The sequence below is a fragment of the Danio rerio genome, chromosome 21 (assembly GCF_049306965.1).
Source record: "Danio rerio strain Tuebingen ecotype United States chromosome 21, GRCz12tu, whole genome shotgun sequence".
Lineage (NCBI taxonomy): Eukaryota > Metazoa > Chordata > Actinopteri > Cypriniformes > Danionidae > Danio > Danio rerio.
The window spans coordinates 11114396-11132103 of record NC_133196.1 but is presented as its reverse complement, the minus strand read 5'-3'; the positions used below and the strand labels follow the sequence as shown (position 1 = coordinate 11132103).

The window sequence follows — 17708 nt, the reverse complement described above, 5'->3', positions numbered from 1 at the left end:
ACTAAAATGTACGAATTAGATCATACAAATTCGTACGAATTAACCACTAAATGAAAAAGTTACGAATAGCAGTGAGATAGAGCAAATCCATCGATGTGCAGCTCCACAAATCCCAACCAAGCAAGCCAGTGGTGACAGTGGCGAGAAACAAAATTCACCAATTTATTTTTTAAAAGCTAATTAATTCATCTAAAATGCAACTCGCATTACATTTTTCAAAGTAACTCAAATATTATTACTTAATCGTTTTTAATAAATAAGTTACGCCACTCATTACTTGGAAAAGTAACATTATGTAACTTGCGCTACTTGTACTTGTTACCCCCAACATTCTATCAGGTAAATGTATAAACAATACTGTATAAAGCTAAATCTGTTAAAAAAAATTACAATGAACACACACATATATATATTTCATTGGATATCCTAGATAAATAAATAGATATATTTATTCATTTATTATTATTATTATTATTTTTACAATTTACATTGATATCAAAGTGGTGATTTTAATGGCACAGGCTGCACTCAGAAACAGGACAGACATTCATATCCGCTCTGAGCTCTCAGGCCAGATCCTCACAGCTGTCAACACACCTGTACGTCTGTAAATAATGGCTTTGAGTCAAGGGTTAATGACAGATCACAGAAGTGTCAGTGAGCTTTACTGCACAAAGGACACTCATCTTTAATGACTGAGACCTAATTGCTTGTTGACAAGTGGTTTGTTGATATGTGGGAGAGAGCAGATAGCTGCAGTTGCTGGTGTGAATGAAAGCTTTGAAGGCTGAAAGTGGCTTGTTTAAGGTCAAATTGTAGTTGTTTTTCTTTATTTTTTCTTAGTATTTTGCAAAAAAAAACAAACATAAAAAATACGAAGTGTTTCTAGAGTTTTATTTGTTATCAAGTTTTTAAAGGCCGTTTTCTCAAGATGTGTTTATACTCCTACATTGAGCTATAAATCTTCACTTTAGATGTGCTTACAAAAATCAAGTTTTACATTTTTATTTGTGTCTAATTTTATTTCTTACTTTTTTGTCATGTCTGTTTTCTTAAGGTTTTTACTTATGAATATACTTATACAAACTTTCCCCGATTATATCTTTTATTTGACATGATGTTTATATATATATATATATATATATATCATCTGTTTCTATTCTGAAGTGAGAAATTTGCAAAGTCCCTACTTGAAAGAGAGGGATGGATGGATGGATGGATTAATGGACGGATTGAAGGAAAGAAAGATGAGAGGGATAAATAGATGGATGGATGAAAAGAAGGAAGGAAGGATGGTTGGTTGTAAGGAAGGTAAGATGAAGGGATTGATGACAGAAAAGAAATAGAGATGGATGGATGGATGGATAAATGGATGGATGGAAGAAAAGAAAGAGGGAGGGATGGATGGAAAGAAATAAAGAGGGAGGGATGGATGGCAGAAAAGAAGGAGGAAGGAGAGAGAGGGATGGATGGATGGATGGATGGATGGATGGATAGAATGAAAGAGGACGGGGGGAAGAAAGAAAGAAAAAAGAAAGAAAGAAAGAAAGAAAGAAAGAAAGAAAGAAAGAAAGAAAGAAAGAAAGAAAGAAAAAAGAAAGAAAAAAGAAAGAGTGAGTGAGTAAGGGATGGATGAAAGGAAAGAAAGAAGAGAGGGATGGATGGATGATTGATGGATGGATGGATTGAAGGAAAGAAAGAGGAGAGAGATGGAAAGATGAAAAGAAAGAGGGAGGGATGTTTGGAAGGAAAGTAAGAGGGAGGGATTGATTACAAAAAAAGAAAGTGGGATGGATGGATGGATGGATGGATGGAAGAAAAGAAAGAGGGAGGGATGAATGGAAGGAAATAAAGAGGAAGTAGGGAGGGAAAAGAAAGAAAGAAAGAAAGACAGAAAGAAAGAAAGAAAAAAGAAAGAGTGAGTGAGTAAGGGATGGATGAAAGGAAAGAAAGAAGAGAGGGATGGATGGATGATTGATGGATGGATGGATTGAAGGAAAGAAAGAGGAGAGAGATGGAAAGATGAAAAGAAAGAGGGAGGGATGTTTGGAAGGAAAGTAAGAGGGAGGGATTGATTACAAAAAAAGAAAGCGGGATGGATGGATGGATGGATGGAAGAAAAGAAAGAGGGAGGGATGAATGGAAGGAAATAAAGAGGAAGTAGGGAGGGAAAAGAAAGAAAGAAAGAAAGAAAGAAAGAAAGAAAGAAAGAAAGAAAGAAAGAAAGAAAGAAAGAAAGAAAAAAAGAAAAAAAGAAAGAAATGAAGGGGGAAAGAAAGAGAAAAAGTTTTAACTTGACTTTATCGAATGTTCAGATTATTGTATGCAAATAATGAAATAATGCCTGATTTGCACATTTAAGCTAATGTAAAATCATTTTTAATACCAAACACACTTGCAGTTCCTAATGTAATAGATCAGCTGCGGAAGTGTGAGGATAATTAGTTTTTGTAGATAATTGGTTTTTGATTAGTTTTTTTTTTTACCCTAGATATATATATTGACCACCTTATTTCAATCTTCTCTCCATAGGGGGCGACAGGGAGCGAATGACATCCAATCATGAGACATATCTGCTTATGGCCAGCACACAAAATGACATGGAGGATTGGGTGAAGAGCATCCGCAGGGTGATATGGGCTCCGTTTGGAGGAGGTGAGCTGCTGCAACCAGTCTGTCAGAATTATTCAGCGTTGGTTAATGGATATAAGTTTTAAAACTGTACTTCTGCTAACAAACCTTGCATGAGTACTCATCGCTGCATGAGAACTCATCGCTGTAAAGTTTCCATTACAAAGTGTCAAGTATATCATGTGAAAAACAGCAGCCCCAGTAATTTAACCATATTTATTTGTTTTCCCCCTTTCTGCAAATATTTACAAAAATATTGAAATACTGAAATATTCATATCCTAATTATATCATTTATTTTCTGATATTCAGATTGATATGTATCTGCAACAACTTGTATTTCATCATTTAAACAGCTTAAAAATGATGATAATATCTATGATAATATGATACGATATAGGATATCAAATATGATGGGTGCTGCCGTGTTAGTCTGCACTGCGGGGGAGAGATTAGAGCTGCTGGATTTACAACATGTCAATTCATCAACCTCTCCAAATATAGATGAAAGTAAGTGGGAGAAGAATAAAGAAATTGTTCTAGTAACCTAAACAGTGTGTATATATTGTGAATAAAGCACTTAATCCGATTATATCTAAAAATGACATATTATTGCCGTCTCTATAGATCATCAGCCATAAAGTTATGTTTAACTAGAACTTATGTGGGTCTAAGTGTATGATAGCCAAATAATTTGCTATTTCAAACTCCAGAGGCAAGCCAAGACTGATCACACCAGTGTGATCATACATTACAAAGGGTTAATGAAAAACTGTTGTGAATTAATCTGTCGTAAATGATTCAGTTACTCAAAGACAAAAACGGCAAATAGTCTAACAAGTTTTTGTATTGTTGATATTATGAACTATATCTAACACACTGTTTGTACTGAAGTTTGCTTAAATAAAACGATCACTTTTTAATTTGGAAATGGACAATTATGCTTCTAAAATGAATTCATCTTGATTGAAAACTTTTCAATATTTATGTTGTTTTAAAAAAAAAACTGGTATAAAATTTGCATACCGGTTTTAAGTACATTTTAATTGGTTAATAATAAAGAGAATTGACAGCCAAAGATTAAATGAATGATTTCATTTGAATAATTTGCTGTGGGTTTTGAGGACACACGATATATCGGCGATATATTGGCCAATAAATGCTATTTTAAATTTTATCATTATCGCTCTGATACCTAAATTATTCCATTATCTTTAAGCTGATCATTTTTATTGATAAAAAATTATGATAATTTTGATTTTGGTAATTTTTCAGTGACTTGGTTGCTTTGTTTATGCATTTATTTTTGCCAGGCAGTAGATTTTGTGAAGTTTATTTCTAAACTAATTTGGATAGATTCATGTGCTTATGATTGTTCACGGCTGGTCCCTCATTAACCACACTGATTCACCAATCAGACGATTGCTAACTCTCTATAAATAATCAGTTTCTTATCTCAGTATCTTCGCCTTGAAGAATCCACCCCTCACCCAGCCCTACTCCCCCTCCTTTCTAGATGGGCGACACGGTAACCCAGTGATTAGCACTGTTGCCTCACAGCAAGAATGTCTCTGGTTAAAGTCCTTACTAAACAAGTTGACAATTCTGTGCGGAGCTTGCTCATTTTCCCCAGGTTCTCCAGTTTCCTTCCATGGTCCAAAAACACGCAACCTAAGTAAATTGAACATACCAAATTGGCATCAAAGTCAAGCTCTTAGCAAGCCTTATATATCCTTCGCCATATTATTTCTGCCAATAGCCATGAATAGGTTGGGGGACTTCTCGAAATCTACCTGAGCTCAAACTCCCATCTCGCCCTGCTAATGGAAGGAGTCCCAAGCTCGAGGATCTTATAAGCTCAGGGCTCTCTCCCAGGACAGCATGCCAAACAAGCTTATTACCAATCATCAGCTAAGTGTGAATTCTTGAAATTTATATTAAAGTAAGTTGCCCACAGAAAAGTATAATTAAATAAAAAAGTAAGATAAAATCAGTGGTTTAATTTATGTGTTTGCGTTTTGTTTTTGCAAGCATGCACTAATTGTTGAAAAATGTATATTTCTATTTATTGGTCAATATATCGGATATTGAGATCTCCAAGAGTTATTGGCATCGGTGAAAAATTCCATATTTGTGCATCACTAGTAGTTTTAACTCAGATTGTGGGTCTGGATCACAGTGCATCGAAAAATAGAACAGAATGCATATTCACATATTGAAAGATTTCATTTTACACAAAAATAGAGCCCATTGGGTCAGTTTAATTGACTCTCGGTGTAAGTGGTTTAATTACTGCTGGTCATCGACGTCTCTCTATGAGCATGTAAATGAGTGATTTTGTTCAATGCTGTGCGGGTATGTTTGGAGGTGCTCTTATTTTTTCAGGCAGAAACCTCATTAGACTGCCCATTATTTATTGTGAGTTTAAAGCTGAGCTCAAGACTGGCTCATGCTTTCATGTCTGTCTGAATGATCACACTGCTGTACGTGTGGGCAGAATTCAACTGTTCGCACTAATCACCACATGTAACTCGGCCTGAAGCCAAGTGACACAGACTGACAGTATAAAACCTGGAGAGACATGTTGTGGATTTTACAGCTTGTGCTACATGATGTTGCATCAACTTTCCCCCCGCAGGGTTTGGCTTTTTTTGGAAATACAATATAAATACACTGAGGCACACTGTGTTTTCACCCTCCAAAAAATCAACCATTGTTTACTCACCCTCCTCTTCTTCCGAACCTGTTTGAGTTTATTTTATGTGATATATATTATCTGATATTTTCAGGGTCAGTTCAAGTCTACCTCAAAATTTAAAAAAAAAAATATACATGATGAGTGTAGAACTCTCTAAACAGAGGATGGAGTAGGCGAGGCAGGCAGAGCAGGGGAAAAAGAGGGGAGCAAACAACTGTCAGTTGGCTGAAAAAAATACTAAATAAAATCAGACACTAAATGTGAAACCCATCCATGATTTTATAGTTTACAATGTTAAAATGCAAAAAAAACAAAAAAAACTGTAAGTAATTTAATGCCCTGCTACATGTACAATAGGTTATTCATAATTTCATATAATATATACACATAAGTGGTGACCTATGAAATAGAGACTAAGCCAAAGGAAAATTAATGAATGGATGTATACAGAAAGACAATCACGTTAATATAAACTTTCTAAACGAGGAGGACTTACAACAGGTCTCTCGCCCTATCTATTTCAACCATTAGCCCTGCCGGTAATCTGTATGATTTTAAACACACAGTATGTGAATACAGCAGCACAGATACAGACGATGTGTCTGAATAGTAATAAACTCAACTAATAAAAGACAAAGTCCGCCATTCTTGAATTCTCATACAGCTCTCCCGACAAAAATGCTTGCTGGACACAAACAGCTTGGCTGTATCGACCCTGACAGCATTGTGGGGAAAACCATGCAACAAACTCCGTGGATCATGGAAACAAACACATACGACCCTTCATAAACAGCTATATACTGCGTGCCGTGCCCGGTCTCGGTCTCTCAGCTTGGCAGGTCTGTCCTTGAAAAGCATGAGCTTTCATGAATAATTAAAAAGCAGGCTCTTCTCATAGAATAAGAAAATTCAGTCCATGAATAATAACTAGAAACTGACGCGTCATCCCTGGACAGGCAGACGGAAACCTAGAAGATGAAATTAGCTGACAAAAGCTCAAAACTATCCAGTTCTCTCCACAATTAAAGCTAACGTGGGCTAACATTGTCTTAATTGATGCTCAGCCCACACAAATCTGGTAAAATCTCAAAAAAGTACTTGAGAGTTTCTTGAACCTTTAGGGATTTTGAAAAAAAGAAAGCCATTATCTTATGTAGTGTTTTTTTATTATTATTATGGATTTCAGTGACTAACAGTTTCCAACAAAATACCAGTTTTTCAAAAGATCTTTTTTGTGCATTCAACAGAAAAAAGAAACCCATATAGATATGAAACTACTTGAGTAAATGATATGTACATTTTAATTTCAAGGTACATTTAACATGTTGGCGACGCAGTGGCGCAGTAGGTAGTGCTGTCGCCTCACAGCAAGAGGGTCGCTGATTCGATCCTCGGCTCAGTTGGTGTTTCTGTGTGGAGTTTGCATGTTCTCCTTGCGTTTGTGTGGGTTTCCTCCGGGTGCTCCGGTTTCCACCACAGTCTAAAGACATGCGGTACAGGTGAATTGGGTAAGCTAAATTGTCTGTAGTGCATGAGTGTGTGTGTAAATGTGTGTGTGGATTTTTCCCAGAGTTGGGTTGTGGCTGGAAGGGCATCCGCTGCGTAAAAATGTGCTGGACAAGTTGGTGGTCCATTTCCCTGTGGCGACCCCAGATTAATAAAGGGACTAAGCCGACAAGAAAATGAATTAATTTAACATGTTCAGATGTGCATCTTCAAATTCTTGTGTTCAAATTTTGTTAGAATTTTCCCTCAAAACGACATCAAAAAATGGCAAAAATGCAAATCAATATGATGTCTACATTAATGTCAAAACAACATGAAATTGACATTTAACCATCATGAGAAAAACTATTGATTTTTGAGGTGTTTTTTATGCCAATGTTAGATGTCAATCTGATGTCATTTTGACATCAGAGTAGTTTACATGCATTTCCAGCACGTCAGCAAATTGACGTTGTACCCATTGAAATGAAAATTGAAAGTTGACATCAGAACCCAACGTCAGGTCAATGCGACAGACGTTGCATTTTGGTTACTTTTTAACGCAACCTAAAAACAACAAAATATCAACATCTAATGATGCTACAACTTGATGTTGTGTGTACGTTATCAATATGATATCTACCAGACAATGAATTTTTGTTGCCATACCTGACAAATAATTGTCAGGTTTAGTTTTTTTGGGATTTTGGTCACTTTTTAACAGAACCTAAAATCAACAAAATATCAACATCATTTCACATCATTATTGGACGTCAAATAAACATTGTCCTTAGATGCTGGCGACCTAAATCTAAAAAATCTACTGGGTTGTAACTGCCATTTTTCTTCTGTCTTTCAACTAACAGCTCTTAAATCAGTTGTTTAATAATTACTCAAGAGTTCAGTCAGTTTTTATATTGTGCATAGGGCTAGAATACACTTTAAAATATGCTGGGTTGTCAAATCCCAACATTGTGTAAAATATGTACAAACCCAACAATATTTGACCAAATGTGAGTGTAGCTTTTTTGGTTTATAATCTCACTCTCACAATGCTTAAACCTTTAAATGTGTTTAAGTGAACTCTATTCTTTGCATTTTAACAAATGGACTCTTTATTAAGATCTTATCGGACAATTCTGTGCGCAAAACCAATATCAATAATATAGTGTGTCCATACATTAAGTGTTTCACCAAATGAATTACGATTCCAGTGTCGTGTTCACATTTGTACTCGTGAAAGTGACATTACCACCCACAGTCAGCTGATTTACCCCTCAGGTCAAAGGTCATCGAGACAAGCAGTGTACAATATCACACTGTAGGAGTTCACGACCACCCAGTCGTCTGCATGTGTGTTTTAGTCTCGTCTCCTTGACCTCTCACGGCTCCGTCTTCTGTTTGATTTGAGCTTGTGTGTGCAGCTGCATTATCTACGCAACTCGTGACATCACAGATGTTGTTGATTATCAGTATCAGATGTATTCCGATTTGGCTTTTGCAGTGTGATCACACTTTTTCAGTGATATTTAAGTGACTTCTTTGGAGTTAATAGAGTATTGAGCGACTGAAAGTTCAGTCCTGCTACATGAGAAACTCAATTAACTTAGCTGTGAACTGTGTGGGACTATAGGGATGTGCAATAATTATGGTCTGAGATTAAATTGTAATTGTTGTAACAGTTATTGTGGTGTAAAAATAAACACAAAAAATGATCCTCAAGAGTCCAAAGTATTCACTGTGGGTTTCAAAGTGACTAAAACGAAATATTCTACCATAATTTAATCACATTTTACGTTTTCCATATTTGTTTCAGTTGTTTTAATTTTTTTGTCAGTTGAACATGATGTAGCCATTAGCCCCTTTCACACAGTGAGACCGGTAAATATCTGGAAAATTTCCGGAACGACTTTACCGGTAAATTCAAAAAAGCGCTGTTCACACAGGCGAGGACCTAACGGAATTTTTTCAAAAAAGACCGTTCACACATCCAATCCAAAATACCGGTAAATTCTGACATCATTAGCCAGATATGAGCTCTAAACGGCTGGGCTTGTATTTGTAAACATTTGACTAGATTGCAAACTCTGTGGTTGGATCAGTATTGTGAACAACTCCGATAAAACCATATAGAGAAACACTTTTGCATATCGAGATGATATGTGTGTGTGCTGGCGCTAACAGGCTGTTTCACGGGCACACGCAAAGCTTGAAGGTAAACAAACAACGGCTTATCATAAGCATCTTATTGTCAATATGTCAAATTGTCTTATCTTAATTATTTACACTTTTGGCATTAAGATGAACACATAAACGTTATCTGACTAACTTCTAGCTCAGGTGTGGGCAAACTTGATCCAGGAGGGCCAGTGTCCTGCATAGTTTAGCTCCAACCCTATTTAAACAGACCTCCCTATAGAGTTCAAGTAATCTTGAAGACACTGATTAGTTTGTTCAGGTGTGTTTGACTAGTGTTGGAACAAAACACTGCAGGGACACTGGCCCTCGAGGATCAAGTTTGCCCATCCCTGTTCTACCTGCTAAATGTGTCTGGGAAAATATTAAAAGAATTTTATTCTCATAAACCACACGGACGTGAATGCGTCTGACTGTTCTGATTGGTTAAAGCAGACGTGTCACGTCAGCACGTTCTAGACTTGCACACACTCTTTTCGGCAATCTTCCTTCTGCTTTCACACAGAACGGCATTTCGGCAAATTAACGGTAATGTTACAACTTCTCTTTCCGGTAAATAGCCAGAACGAATATACCGGTATTTTCAAAATGGGCCTGTTCACACCTACAGACCTTTCCGGAAAATTGCTGGTAATTTTCTGGAAAGGTCTGTATGTGTGATAGACGCTATTTACTTAACTTACAGTATATTAGTTTTTCCTACTATAGAGAGTAAATGGTCACAGGTTTCTAGCATATAATGTAGCTTCTTTTTTGCTCAACAAAACAATATGACCTACCAGTCTGATCTCACGAGGAAACGTAAGTATATTCGTACGTGTTCAGTTGTACAAAAATGTACGATTTTAAAAAGGAGGTGTGGCACCTAACCCCACCCCTAACCCCAGCCGTTATTGGGTGATGAGCAAATCGTACTAAATTGTATGAATTAGATCATATGAATTCATCCGAATAAGCCACTAAATCAAAAAGTTACGAATTGCTGTGAAATTGCGTCGGACATACTGACATATGACATAATATTCCTTTGTGAGTGAACTATCCCTATAAGCCTATTAGAAGACCTAAAGATTCTAGAAGAATATATATTTGAATTGCATCTCTTTGATGAATTCATTTGATTTGAAGCTCTTTTGATTTGAAGGCTGATAGCTAAAATGTAAGCTAATACACTCGCCTGCCACTTTAATAGGAAAATGTTACTAGTACCGGGTTGGACTCGCTTTTAGAACTGCCTTAATCCTCGTAGATTCAACATAGTACTGGAAATATTCCTTAGAGATTTTAGTCCATATTGACATGATAGCATCACGCATTTGCTGTAGACTTGGCTGCACATCCATGATGCAAATCTACCATTCCACCTCATCCCAAAGGTGCTCTATTGGGTTGATCTGGTAACTATGGAGGCCATTTGAGTACAGTGAACTCATTGTCATGTTTAAGAAACCTGTCTGAGATTATATGTGCTTTATGACATGGCGCGTTATCCTGCTGGAGGTAGCTATCCGAAAATGGGTTCTCTGTGGTCAGAAAGGGATGGACATGGTCAGCAACAATACTCAGGTAGGCTGTGGCGTTGACATGATGCTCAGTTGGTACTAATGGGAACAAAGTGTGCCTAAAAAATATCCCCTACACCATTACACCCCCACCAGCCTGAACCATTGATTTAAGGCAGGATGGATCCATGCTTTCATGTTGTTGATGCCAAATTCTAACCCTACCATCAGAAAGGTGCAGCAGAAATCGAGACTCATATCAGACCAGGCAACGTTTTTCCGATGTTCTATTATCCAATTTTGGTGAGCCTATGCAAATTGTAGCCTCAGTTTCCTGTTCTTAGCTGACAGGAGTGGCACCCGGTGTGGTCTTCTGCTGCTGTAGCCCATCTGCCTCAAGGTTGGATGTGTTGTGCGTTCAGAGATGCTCTTCTGAATACCTTGGTTGTAATGAGTAAGTTTTTAAGTTACTGTTACCTTTCTATCAACTCGAACCAGTCAATTAAATCACCTTTCTTCCCCATTCTAATGCTCGGTTTGAACTGCAGCAGATTTCTTGACCATGTCTACATGCCTAAGTGCATTGAGTTGCTGCCATATTATTAGCTGATTAGAAATTTGCATTAATGAGCAGTTGGACAGGTGTTCCTAATAATGTGTACGGTGAGTGTATAGAATTTTGACATTTTCAGCTTGATTGTAAAATTAAATGGCAAACACATACAGTGAACAACTGATGTTATTTTAAATCCTAGAACGTTATAAAACTAGAAAAGCAACAAAGTTACTTAACACTGACAAAGACTTAATACCTGTAATCATAATAGCTGTAAAATAATTTTTAAAAAGGTGGCGGGCAGCAAGGATGGAAATGGTTTAACAAACAAAAATATGACATAATTTTTGGCTTAAAGACATCACGATTAAAAATATAACTTATCGGTCGATAACAATACGGCCACTACTGTATATATCATGCATCCTTAATTGTAATGTAAAGTTGCAAAAAAAAAGAAACCACTGGGGTAAAGAAGGGTTGGTTTTAGTTAAGCAATAGAGCCTAGATTTTGTAATATGGGTTATCATTCCTCTCAAATATAAACAAAGCGTACAAAGTATTGTGGAAAGTGAGTGTCATTTTGGCACGCTACATACAGTCCCCATAAGGCTCCTGTATATGAGACGTGAACACGGGACCTTTATTAAAGTCATAATTTGCTGCTGTTGACAGGTCTAATCTTCCCATGTGGCTTTTTTCTCTACGTACAGTAGATTTGCTAAATCAAACAAAACTAGAGCTCATTATTTTTATACTTGTTTCATAGGTTACTAACCCTAAGCTAAGTTTAATTGTTTCCACTAATCAGCTGGAAGGACTAAATAACTTCTTTCAGTCAGGCTTGTTTTTCTTTTAAAGCAGTGAAATTTGATACCACAATCTGTTAGAGAATGTGTATCTTCTAAGTCATTTAAGTATCATTTTAAGAAATGGCTTCCTAATAATTCACATTGTATACACTACCTAGCACACACACAACATCATAAGACGTTAATATTAGGTTAGATTTAGGTTGTGACGTCATGTGACCAAAATTCAATGTCTAGTCTGCATCTAAGGGCAACGTCATTTTGACGTCCAATTATGACATCAGATTACGTTGATATTTGGTTGATTTTAGGTTTGGGTGTTGAAAAGCGACAAAAATCCAGCATCTGATAGATGTCATAGTGGTAATAACCACACAACGTCAAGGTGTAACATGATTAGACGTTAATATTTGGTTGATTTTAGATTGGAAATTGGATATAGACGTCGACCTGACGTTGGGTTCTGACATCAACCCGATTTGTATTTCTAAACAAAACTCAACATCCGCATGACAATGGGGTACATTAGGGTACAACGTCAATATGATGTCATGTTGACGTCCTGTGCCTGAAGGGTAGGCTTTTGAATATTGTTGTTGTGGTTGTTGTTTTATTTGTCATTCATTTGAGTATTATTTTTTAGTTTGAATTTGTATTTTTATTGGTATGGCCCTGGTAACATCTCAGTGCTTCCCACACATAAGCTTTACTTCGGCAGGCCGCACAAGTATATTTAGTGATATATTTTTTGCTATTAATGTCATTCTTTTACACTTTTTTGTATCCACCCAATTTAAACAAACATCCGCGAACGATTAAGAAGTAGAAAATCTTCTCTCCTTTACCCGTGTCATACTGCTCACCCCACATGCTTTTTGCATCTGGTCGGCGTTTCTAAATCTACTAAAATGCCCAGGCTTTGGTTTTGCTTTTGTTTTATAAGCTATTGTTAATTTTATGCGCACAACCATGAGAGCGACAGAGACAATAAATTCTCAATTCTTTAATCTAAACGACTAAGAAGACCTTTACTAAATGCTCGGAGAAGACAAAGTTACATCTAAATTGGCTGCAGAATATTTGGACACCATTAGAAACAAGCAATCAACTCATTTGTCTTTTCAAAATAATCTACACCTTTTATTCTTGTAATTGTTATAATTTTTTTAAGATATTGCCTTTTTTATTCCTTTTTCTGTCATTTATTTCTCATTTGCTGTATATTTTATTAATTTGATGATGTTAATATATTACATATTTCATACATCTAAAATGCTTTGGCAATACTGTACAAAATGTCATGCCAAAAAAGCAACCTGAACTTGAATGAGAGACAGAGAGAAGCAGATTTACAAGTTGAGTGGATGCACATGCCTTCTGAATAGCATAAAAGAGAGACAAGTGGATTTCTTTTAAATTTGTTTCAACATTTTTTTTAACTTTAACCCATTGAAAAGAAGATGTTCTTGATGATGATAATCAAAAATCGTGTTAAAAATCTAAATATGTTTTGTTTGTCGCATATAGTTAACTATTTGTGTTATAGGTAAAATGTGGTTCAATCCAGCTTCTACCGTAAGTATATTTCAAACTTGTGGGAAGCACTGCATCTGGCTAGTGGACCACCAATGAAAACTAGTCTTTGGGCTAATTTGGGTACATTTACAGACATGGGGATCATTGGTTAAAGTACATCCCTTGTTGTGAAATGAATTAAATAAACATAAACACTTCTGGGATGAAAGTTATTCACTCTCATCTATTTTTAAACACTGTTCACAAAAACACGGCAGTGTGAACAGCAGGAATGAGAGCAGAAGGCTCAAAGCAGCCACAACAAGCGATTACACAGCTCAGAGCTTAGCAGGTTTTTAACAATAACTTTAGGGGATGGAGTGAAAGGAGGAGGGGGGGGGGCTTTTTTGGCCCTGTTGTACTCTCTCCAGTACAGGTCAGGATGGATGGAGTGGTTCGTCTCCTCCCATTTTGAATCCAGACTTCCTTAAAAAAGGAAAAAGACTCAGATAAGGACTAGCAGAGGATGGCGAATGTATGAGGAACGGCTTTAGTGTGTAGTGTGATGACTCTGAGGACTAAAAACAGACTTTGGGGATCGGTGAAAGCGCAAGAGAAGATCTCAAAGGGTGCAAATTGTAACCAGGATTTAAAGGAGACAAGAAAAGACCATACAACAAAGATACAACCTCAGAGGTATGCGATGAGATGATATAATGAGAGCAGAGAACAGTATGGAGATAGATCCAATCTGTCAGATGAAGATATTTGATTTTCAGTTGGTTAAAATTTGTGTGGCTACACAAAGAACAGTTGCTAAATGAGGTTGCAGGAAAAACCCAGGATACATTGAAGATGGATAAAGTGAAGTTAAGCGTGTGCGTTTGTCTATCGGTGTTATTTGTCTGGCATTGAACGGAAAGACAAGTCAAATTCAAAAGGAAGATTTAATGCAACTGGAGATCCAGGCGAGAGAAACTAAGAAGAACTCACCGAAAGCAGAGGAAATCCATCAGGATTTTGTACTTGGATAGAAGCGAATTCTTTTTCGTGGGAAACTTACTCTTCTGCGTAAATCATTAGGAGTGGAAGCCAAGGGAATGTCTACATTCAGTTTATTTACTTTTGTTCCTGTGCTCTAGCCAGATCATCATCATCTCACACCTGCAGGGTCAACAGACATCGCTTGTGCAGAGCTGCACCATTGGAGATTTGGGTTTTGGTTCATTCAGAAAGGGATGTTCTGCATATGGGTTAAAGATGAGATGTCAAATCAGATTGAATTAACATGTGATTTTAGATTTGTCGTAGGAATATTTTAAATGTGTTTACCTTTGTAACATATTTTAACTTATTAGTGTTTTTAGTGTCATAACTTTTTTTAACATATTAGTATTTCTAACATGTTTTATCAAAATAAAATTGAAAGTAAAAACAGATTAACAGAAATATTTAAGTAGAAAATACATTAATTCATATAACCTACTTATTTTGAGCTCATCTTATTGAAATATATAAAAGAATGAAGCGATGGTACAAAAATGTTCATGAATTTAATGTATTAAAAACTTCTTGCTGAAAAAAAATTGGTAATACAAAGTAGTTAAAAGTATAATTATTATATATAAAGTTTTAAAAAGACAAATTATTGTTTTAAATCACCACTCTGATCCTTAAATAGTCTTTAAAAATTCAAATGACTCTTATTCTGCATGGAAATATTTTTTGGGGGTATATAAATAATAATGGAATGACAATTTAGTTTAGTCTTCTTTGTATAAAGGTAAAGGAGATAAATGCCATGTATTCGTCATTATTTTTAAATCTGAAAAAATTAAACAGGACATAAAAAAAAAACAGGGGAACAATTACTCTTTTGTTGTTATTTATTTATTGTTATTGACCTGTCATCTTTGATCCATATAGAATAGTTTTTTACAGAAATCATTTTCATTTTTGACGTTTTGCAAGCAATCCAAGTTCTAGGATCTTCTCAAAAGTTGCATTATCTCCTGAAAGCTTCTTTTTTTAAAGACTTTTGGTTGGAGGAAACATTAAAATGACCAGCTGATGACATTTTGGATCTCATGTTTAAGTTCAGCTGAAATCGGATCCCACATTGGACTCATTGTTGAAGATGCTTGGAGGCCGACAGATCGGATGCACCTTTTTGCATCCCTTATTTTACTACAGTTTCATGCACAGAAGTGTCTTCCGCAAAATTAGAACTTGCATCAGCTTCAAACATGGTGAGTTAAACATCAATTTAGAGTGAGAAATCAAAGAACTAAGGCAAGAAAGTCCAGTAAAACCATTCCTGTCTTGTAGGCTTAGTTGAATTTGTACCATCTTGTACCGCATGTCTGTGTCGGGAGACCCGGAAAAACCCCACCGATCCAAAGCTTCCAGGAAGTCTGCCCTAATCCCCGCTCATATGCATGCCACATGTGAATCACGCTTGTTTTGAGCTTGACTAATGCTGACAAAAGAACAGGCCAGGAGAGGAAGTGTGCCATTTTCTTCTCAGTGAGCGTGACGTAAAAGAATAGCTTAAATCAGGCTTCTTTAGCTGCTCTCGCCTCACTTCGATGGGGCGTTTCTGTCTCCAGTACAGAAGCAGAGCTTTGAACTTATGTCTGAGGCTCTAAAAGATCTTAAGATGGCTGTTATTCCATTACAATTTAGCACACTAACTGGAAATATTCATATTTAGGCCTGTCAGTCAATAAATGTGACCCTGGCTGGAACGCGAACCCAGTCTGACAGCTAAATAGAATAGCTAAAAATACAATGTATGGGTCAAAATGATAGACATGTCTGTGATGCCAAAATGATATTCGGTTACACTTTATTTTGATGGTCCATTTGAGTATTAGGGTGCTTTGCCTCTAGCACTTTTTGTCCGCACCCGGGTTCGTTTTACGTCATAGTACGGTACGTTTAGCTAGTGTGAACGTGTCTTCTAAACTCGGGCACGCACCGTACATGCGAACTCTGGTACAATTCACTACCGCCAACTGTACAACAAACTATCCTTTTCATAACGTTCGTTCGTGTGTGTTTGTGTGTATGTGTATGTGTGTGTCACATTTCTTACCTTGGTGACACGCACGGGACTGAGCCAGGGCAAACAATGATACACAGTGATATCTGCTTGTCTCCTCCAAACACAGCTTCTGCAGACACTATGTGATGTTCTGAATGTTTCTAATATTTTTGCGGCAGATGGACGCGAGTCGCTTTCTGTATGTCCAAAACCAAAAGTTTCAGTTAAAGCAGAATGACCAGGATGTGCGGAAATCTTTCCATTTCGGCACTTGCTTGCGTCACCTAGCAACGGCCATAAACAAAACAGCAGTGCGATGATGCAAGCGTACCGCGGTTCGTCAGGAAAAAATACAGTGTGAACACAAACCAACCGAGGAGGTGGCAAGGGGGGGACAATCAAACTTTGGTAAGGTCCAGGCAATTGAGCCAAGTGTGAAAGCACCTTTAGTAGACTGTCTGCTTAATATCTGTTGATATGCCCCATAAACAGACATTTAACTGACTATAAGAAACTTTGCAAGTACATGTCAACTTACACTAACCCTAACCCCAACCTAACAGTCTGCTAACAAACTAATGAAAATTAGTTGGCATATAGATGCAATGTAATTTAAATTCAACAAAGGGACCATCAAGTGTGGCCTTATAATCTTTAATAATTATTATAATATTAAATGAACATTGTGTTCTATGTAGATATTTAGTAAATTTACTAACATAAATGTATAAAAACTGAAATTGTGAGTGGTACTGTGTATTTCTGAGGACTTTAAACTTAATTTTCTCAATATTTAGATTTTTTAAGCTTTAATTTCAGATATTCAAATAACTGTATCTTGTCCAAATATTGTCCTATCCTGACAAAGTATGCACCAATGGAAAGCGTATTTATTCCAATTTCAGATAATCGATAAATCTCAATCCAGGGTCACAAATACGAATGATTTGGGACAAGTAAAAAGCAAAACCTTAAAAAGAAATATTAAAAAGAGAGAAACTGTGTTTTAAAAACTACTATTTGGGATCTGAACAATGACGTAAGATAAATAATGTCAAAGACTGACCAAATGACTGTCTTTAATCAACACAACCCAAGCAATTAAATCAGCGTTGGCAAACCCAACCTACCAAATGGCAAACTTTGACCAAATCCACCAAATTATTAGATTTATTCAACCTATTCAGCAACATGACTTTGACTAACCCAACCTAACCAAATAACTAACTTTGACCAACTCCATCACCAAACTGACTATTTAAATAAAA

At 36.5% G+C, this 17708-nt stretch overlaps 1 protein-coding gene across 4 annotated transcripts in view; it reads left to right on the top strand.

The window, feature by feature from the left end:
• arhgap24 (Rho GTPase activating protein 24) overlaps positions 1–17708 on the top strand; it is a 224546-nt gene that overhangs the window by 186207 nt on the left and 20631 nt on the right. For all 4 annotated transcript variants that reach the window (XM_001338974.8, XM_021469007.3, XM_005161477.6 and 1 more), the window contains one exon: positions 2533–2655. In XM_001338974.8, the coding sequence (XP_001339010.2) occupies positions 2533–2655 (123 nt within the window). The remainder of the gene's footprint in view (positions 1–2532; positions 2656–17708) is intronic.